General features: G+C 59.8%; 1 protein-coding gene across 1 annotated transcript; it reads left to right on the top strand.

Annotated features, from left to right (window-relative positions):
* Positions 1-5: 5 nt before the first annotated feature.
* EIF3K (eukaryotic translation initiation factor 3 subunit K) lies at positions 6-3,763 on the top strand (the record flags this gene model as incomplete). Its single annotated transcript, XM_026663575.1, has 7 exons — positions 6-157; positions 801-921; positions 1,592-1,666; positions 2,178-2,244; positions 2,577-2,654; positions 3,301-3,426; positions 3,616-3,763. Coding segments are annotated over 7 exons (651 nt in total), but the record flags the coding sequence as incomplete, so codon positions are not given.
* Positions 3,764-7,509: the final 3,746 nt, after the last annotated feature.

The raw sequence follows: 7,509 nt of genomic DNA, 5'->3' as shown, positions 1-7,509 counted from the left end.
CCCCCCCTCCCGCCCCATGGGCTTTGCTGAGTGTCTCACCGACCCCTCTGCATTTCAGGTACAACCCTGAGAACCTGGCCACACTGGAGCGCTATGTGGAGACGCAGGCCAAGGAGAACGCTTACGACCTGGAGGCCAACCTGGCTGTGCTCAAGCTGTGAGTGGCGGGGGCACCCATCATCTCTGCTTCATGCCAGGGGGCAAGACCTGTGCATGATCATGCAGTACTGGGCTGGTGACGTGGGCATGTTTGAGGGTTCCTGGCTAAGGCTGGGCCCCACCAGTTACAAGGAGACGCCCCTATGCGAGTGCCCGTCTCTGGGACAGCACAGAGTTGCTGTGATCATTAACCTAGTCCTTATGTGGCTACGAGCCCCGTGGAGCCAGCCCTTGCACTAGCTGGTCAGAGACGTGGTTAAAGCTCAGGGCAGTTATTCAGAGCTGGGCAGTTGACTAGCCACCACCAAGGGCTGCGAGTTGAAGCTCACCAGGTTCAGACTGGAAATGGACACTTTTAACAGGGAGGGTAATTAGCAATTGGAACAGCTTACCGCGGGCCGTCGCGGACTCTCCATTGCCGGCAGGTTTGAAATTGGGATTGGCTGCTTTTGTAAAAGATTCTCTAGGCCAGGGAGGAATTGACTTCAGGCAGTCCTGCGCTCTGGGCTATACAGGGGGGCAGATGATCACAGCCTTAGGCTCTATGAATGATGTGCAGCATCTCCCGATGTCTGCGTGACGATAAACCTGGGTTTGATGGGCGCCCCGGGGCTGCTGACCTCTTCTCGCTCCGTCCTCAGGTACCAGTTCAATCCTGCTTTCTTCCAAACCACCGTCACGGCTCAGATCCTGCTCAAAGCCCTGACCAACCTGCCGCACACGGACTTCACCCTCTGCAAGTGTATGATCGACCAGGCTCATGTATCCTTCCTGGGGCACTCTTCCTGGCATGCCCCCCTCGCACCCAGCGGCCTGTCCAACTGCCCTGGTCTCGGAAGGGCTCTCCCCACAGATGGGGTGCACACCCTTGCTCTGGCCTCGAGGGGACCCCCCCAGCAGTGGGAAATAAGTTCCTGCTCCACCGGCTCTTGGCTTCTGAGGGTGACCAGGAGCGAGTGGTGGCGGCTTTAGGTGACGTGAACAGGGAGCTCCTTCGAGACGAGCCAATGAACGGTGGTCGACTGAGGACGCTCAGTACTGACTTGGATCAGAACCAGCGCCCTAGAGGGGGAGGAGCCTCGTCTCCCAGTTCCCTGAGCCGGCCACTTTGCCTGTGTGTCGTTCTGTTGCGTCTGTTTCAGTTCCCCGGTGGGTGCTTGGCTCGTGCCGAGGAACCGGTTACCACTTGCTCCCCTCCTTCCCTCCCAGCTGGGCCCGACCCCAGGGAGCTTTAAGCGTCTTCCTGACAGCAGGGCATGGAGAGGGAAATGACTGCTCTTCCTGGAGGCGCTGGGCTGCTGCACTCATCCCCCTGGCCTCCTTCCCAGGGGTGTGCAGTAACGAGCGTCAGGGACAGGAGCGACTTGCTCTTGTGCTCCAGCCCCTTCCTTCCCCTCCCCCATGCATGTTTCCCTTGACCCCGGCACCTCAGCAAGAAGAGAGGCCGATCAGGCAGATCCTCTACCTGGGAGAGCTACTGGAGACCTGCCACTTCCAGGCCTTCTGGGTGAGTGTCCCCTCCCCTGAAGCTTATTGGGCTTCACCAGCCTGAATGACTTGTGCCTCCGGCCCAGCAAGTGACTTGAGCTCAGAGTCTGTGCAGAGCTGTGGATAAAACCCAGGAGTCCTGGCTCCCAGCCCCTGCTCTAACCACTTGGCATCATCCCTCCCAGAGCTGGGACTAGAATCAGGAGTCCTGGTGCCTGACGCTGCTCTAACCATTAGTGCACACTCCTTTAACGAAGCAGAGGTTTGCAACTGGGCTCCCTAGGACACGAACCCAAGGGCTTCTCCATTACGGCGTAGACTGATCACTGGATGGGCTCAGGAGGGAATTAACCACCTGGATGTCCACTGGTCACCTTTAGAACAAAATGGGCAGACTCCTTTCTCTGCAGCATTTGCCACTGGCCACTGAACTAGTCGGCCCGTTGCCTTGTCCCCCGTGGCCCTTGCTGCGCCCTGTAGCTCCCTGGCTGGTGACTGTCCCATGTTAACACCGAGTCCTTCCTCTGCAGCAAGCCCTGGATGAGAACATGGAGCTTCTGGATGGGATCACGGGGTTTGAAGACTCCGTTAGGAAGTGTAAGTCTGGCTAATAACGTCACTGTCTGCCCCGGTGTGCCCCGTTCCCTGATTGCAGTGTCCCCTTCCCGGTGGGGGTCAGGGACCGGTCACCAAACCCTTCCAGTGGCCGGCGTGTCGGCTGGTAAGCCAGGGCCGTGGAGTTTGGGGCTGGATGTTCCTACGTTGTCCCCGTGGGAGCCGGGTGCTGAACCCGGGCTTGATCCACCTGGGGCTAAAACCTCACTCTATCCAGCAGGTGGGTCAGGTTCAGCCCCAGCCACGCTGGGGTGGGGAGGGGCGTTGGGTCATGTGCGAATAGCAACATCTGTCTCTTCTGTGTCTTCACGTAGTCATCTGCCACGTGGTGGGGATCACGTACCAGCACATCGACCGGTGGCTGCTTGCTGAGGTGCTGGGTGACCTCTCGGGTAAGGCCCTTCAGTCCTCCAGCACCCCCCGTGGGCTCATGGGTGCCACCTGCGCTCGCTGTTTCCTTGGCAGGTCTCCCATCCCTGCTCTGAACTAGCTCCACAATGACGAGCATTACTCACCGGGCTCCTCCTGCCCCATGGTATTGCCCCATGTACAGATCAGGGCTGTGCCACTGCAGGCTGGGAGCAGACAGTCCCTGGGGGGGGAGAGGGGAGGTTAACTGACCTGGAGGCTCATGTGTTGAGAGGAGAAGCTGTGGGATGAGTGGGCCCAGCTCAGTTCAGTTAAACGCAGGACTGAGCTCAGCTGTGCTGTAGCAAAGAACAGAATCCCTTCCTGTGTCCCCTCGGCCGGGGGCTCCTGCCAGCCAGCCCCGTGATCTCAGCTGGCAGGTTAAGAGGAAGAGCCAAGGTAGCAGATGCGTGGGGCTAGAGGATCAGAGTTGGAGCAGCGCCCCAGCCTGCCTGGGGCTGGGTTCCTGTGTCGCCCGAGCGCAGCCGCCCTGGCTGAGACTGGCCTGGCCTGCAGGCTCTAGCATCCACCGCTTCCTGCCGAGGGTCCTTTCTTAGACGCGATCCTGTCCGGCGCTAACCGGGGGGCGAAGGCTCCCTCTGCTCAGCCTCCCCGCCCCTCTCTCTGCAGACAACCAGCTGAAGGTCTGGATGAGCAAATATGGCTGGACAGAAACGGAGTCGGGCAAGATCTTCATCTGCAACCAGGAGGAGAGCATCAAACCCAAGAACATAGTGGAGAAGATCGACTTTGACAGTGAGTGCCGTGCGCCCGCCTGGGCTCTGTCAGGCCCCTCGCTGGGGTCACCCAGCTCTCACTGGCCCTAGCGGGGGCCTTGCTGGAGTCAGGACTGCACGTGGGATCCGGCAGTGGCTGTTAATCAGTGGGTGGGTGGGAATGGATCCATTGAGCAGGGGTTAATTTCCATCCTTCCTCTGTTCGCAGGTGTCTCCAGCATCATGGCTTCCTCCCAGTGATGGGGCTTCACCGCCCTTCTCGCTGCTCCATGTGAACTCACTCAGGGGTTCTGTTGTTCGGTTCCCTTTCTAATGCCAGTGCAACGTCGGCCAATAAAAGCGCGTCATTGACCTTGCCTCTGGCCCGTCTCCTTTCTTCTCCGTGCAGCCTTGAACCTGGGGACCGGGGGCTGCTGATTGGCGCTAGGAGTGGGCGGAGGGGTTGTCGGCCAGGTGGCTCCAAGCAGCGGGGTAGGAGGGCAGGGAACAAGGGAGGCCGCTTTGGGGCTGAGTAAAGGGCTCTGCCCCGCTTTTGTCTGCCCCATCTGCGCTACCCTTGTCCTGTCTGCCTGGAGAGACCCCACTGAGAGCAGAGCTCAGTCTGAGGCCGTTTGGGCCTCTGCCCCCATGCGAACGCAAGGGGGCCATTAGTGGCAGGGGTGGCGAGGTGGACACAGCAGCTGCCCATCACTGCCCACTGGCACTCAGGAGGGGAGAACTGAATGTGGGGGTGGGAAGTGAAGGCTGGTAGCTTCCTACAGCCAGCACTGGGCTACAGGGGGTGCCTGCTGTCCGTCTTCAGGCAGAGACGGTCTGTTCTGTGTTGCATGGTAGCCTTAGGCGCTGTGTGACACACCTAATATCAATGCTCCTTACTGCCCTACGCTGCAAACGAGAGTGAATGGAGAAGTGGGTGTCGAGGGCTGCGCAGCTGGGGAGAGAACCCAGCAGTGGGGTTCTGCCTTCCGGTCCACGCTGGCTCCCTTGCCCTGCCACGGTGGTCTCCTTCTGAGCGCTAGATGGTACCGACCATCCACCGAATACAGGACAAGCTGGGGACAGCTGGATCATCGTCTCCTTGGGGAGCTGGGGCAGCGCTGCAGCCAGCCTGACAGCAGCCTGGAGTGGGCAGGAGCTGACCCCACTGTGGGGGTCGGGGGAGTTGCAGTCGGGGGCTGAGGGTGGCAGGAGGTGCTTTGAGGGCTCCTGGGTTCTGTTCTTGGCTCCGGCAGGGGCATGTGGCCTGAGGGCTGGAGTCAGGGCGCCTGTTACTCTATTCCCAGGGCTAGGAGCAGTTTCCCCATCGGTGCCACTTTGCCTTTTCTTAGTGAAGCTGGTCCCGGGCAGGGTGTGTTGGCTTGTGGTCACCATGCTGCTGCTTCAGGCCCTGAGGCTGCCTGCCTGCTGTGCCCAGTGCAATCCGGGGGGGGCAGCAGTGCTCCACATCTGGCCAGCGCAGGATGCGTGCGGCTCGTTCACTCTCGCCCTGCCCGTGGGCTCATACTGGGCCTTGGGCTGGAGGCTGGTTTCTGGGTTGTGGCTGGAAGTCAGGAGGTACTTGGTCTCTCCCTGCTCGGCTCGCAGTGAGGTGTCTTCTCTCAGACCCACCCCACCCCTGCCCCCCTGGGAGTTGTTCACTGGATCACGTCTCAGCAGCAGGGCGGAGGCGTCTCTGCCCCACGCTGCCGGGTCATTGCCAGCAAATCCCTGCCTTGGCCGGGCGCGTAGCTAGCAGGAGCTGAGACGTCCCCTAGCGACCCTCGTGCTGCAGGCGATGAGGCTGCCAGACTGCACTGCGGAAGAGCCCCTGACTCGGGGGGGATGGACCCCAGCCACGCAGCAAGGGAGCGAAGAACCCAAGCTGACCAAGGTCACGCGGGGCGGTTCAGGGCCACTCTCTGACTCCAGCCCAGTCAACGGCCCCAGCTCCTGCCTGGATCCAGCGGGTGGCGCTGAGACCCCCACCTGGGCAAGGCTGTCGTGTGCGTGAGGGAGATGCTGACACGGTTGTGCCGCTCCCCAGGCTGGAATAGGGGCCCTGGCTCTGCCGCAGACACGCTGGGCTGACACACAAGCTTTGTCCAGCTCTGCGGCACAAATGCCTTTTGTCTGCTGCTTTTTATAGCTGGCACCGTCCGGATTCGCCAGGAGCATTCGTGTCCTGTTGCAATGTCGAATCTTCCTCCTGTTGTTTCCCTCTTCCCCCCCCTCCCCCCATGCTAGGGTGAAGCTGACTGGCTCTGGCCCAGGGCTTACCTCCTTGTGTTCATCTCCACAGAGCACTGTCCCCATCGCCTCGGCTATGGGGCGAAATGGGAAAGGCAGCGGCTTGATTCTGCAAGGTGAGGGCACCAGGAGGTGTTCGTTGTGGGGGTGGAGTCCCGCTGGCTTAGAGCACGCGGCTTATGGGGGTGATGGGCTAGCCCAGCCCACAGGGTCCTGCCTCTGCCATCAGCTGGTGCGGGCCTTCCTCCAGCAAGAATGCGGAGCGCTCCGGAGGGGTAACGGGAACAAGCTGCTGGGATTTGTCTTCCTGAGGCTGGAGAGATGTTGGCAAATGGCACGTGGACTGGGAGAGCGTGGGTGTGTTGTGGGGGGACGGGACAAGGATCCTTCGCGCTTCCACCATGAAACTGAGGGCTTGATCCTGTCCCGTCTGCACCCTGTGGGAATAGCATGTGGGGAGGACAGCAGGATCAGGCCTAGATATGGACAGACGGAGACCTGTCTCATGGTGCTTAGTGTGGTGTCGCGGGGGCTGTGCTGATACAGGCTCATACTTACATGAGGGCTCCAAACCAGCCCAGGTGCTCCACTGCTGGCAGGGGCCCACGGGATCTTTAATGACCAGGAGAGGTCAGGCCCTCCAGTGATTCCAGTCCTGCTCCTCTTGCAGGGCTGTCCCTGGCCAGGGCTGCGTAAGGGTGCCCCTGCTTGGGGTGTCTGTGGGCAGTGAACTTTGGGACCTGAGCTAAAATGACAGCCCTGTTTTCGGGGAGGCAGTAGCTGACCCTCAAGCCTCTATATGTGGTGTAGCCACTAGCGGGAGACCCAGAGGTAGGGTGTGTTAGCAGGGGCCACACCGTGCCTGTGAATGGGGGTGTGTATGTACACCGGGCTGAGAGTTTATATGAATGTGTGCGCCTGGATGTGAGCTGTGTGTGTAGCTTCATTTACCAGGCCTGTTTCTCTCCCTTTCCCTGTCCTCCCAGCTCCCATCATCCACTCCGTCCCATTCACTCCCTCTCACTGGACCACGAGATGCTGCCAGTCTTTTTGTGAATGGGGGCTCGGGCTCTGGGAACACGGGGTAGGTGAACCCAAGTGGGAGCTGAAGGCAGTGGGGAGACGTGATCTGGGCCAGCCCTGCGTGCGTCTCAGCCCGCCAATTATTCCTCCTTTAGCGGAGTGTTTCTCAACCTGGGGCTCCCCACCCAAAAGGGGGTTGCAAGACTATGGCAGAGGGGTCGTGAGAGCAGCTGCTGCTGGCCAGGCCCCCAGCTCTGAAGGCAGCGCCGCCGCCAGCAGCACCGCAGAAGTAAGGATGGCGTGGTATGTGGGGGGGTGTCGTCACAACCCAAATATTTTCAAAGGGGGTCACAGCAAAAAAAAATTGGAGAACCCCATGACTAGCATTTACTGCCGACCCTTCCATCCGGCCTGCCCCATTAACAGCGTGGGGTGGGAGGGAAGTTAAGATGATTGTTGCATGCTGGTGAGTCACGCAAACCCCTCCCCCCCTTCTCCCCGCATTGAGAGCAAGCTCCCTCTTATGATAAATAGAGGATTTCAAGCCAGCGTCTAAATATACACGTCGCAGGAATGTTCAGCATCTCGCCACGCAGGAAATGGGAGGGCATAACCCTTGCTTCATAGTTGCGGAGCTAAGAAATAAAACACAAATGTGTGTGGGGGGGAAATGTTGGTAGAATTTCAAAATGGAGGGGGGGGGGGAAGAAGCAGCAGCCAAATCTGTGGGTCTGGTTCGTGGCCAATTCCCAGCTATATTGGGGGACTTTGCATCCAAAAAGAGCTTTATATGGCAGCTTTCTGGACTACAATCCCCTTCTCTCCTTGTCAGCTATGATCTCACCAGCCAGCA

This window comes from Terrapene carolina, unplaced genomic scaffold (genome assembly GCF_002925995.2).
Source record: "Terrapene carolina triunguis isolate 2854851 unplaced genomic scaffold, T_m_triunguis-2.0 Scaffold33781, whole genome shotgun sequence".
NCBI lineage: Eukaryota > Metazoa > Chordata > Testudines > Emydidae > Terrapene > Terrapene triunguis.
This window is presented reverse-complemented; position numbering and strand designations above follow the sequence as displayed.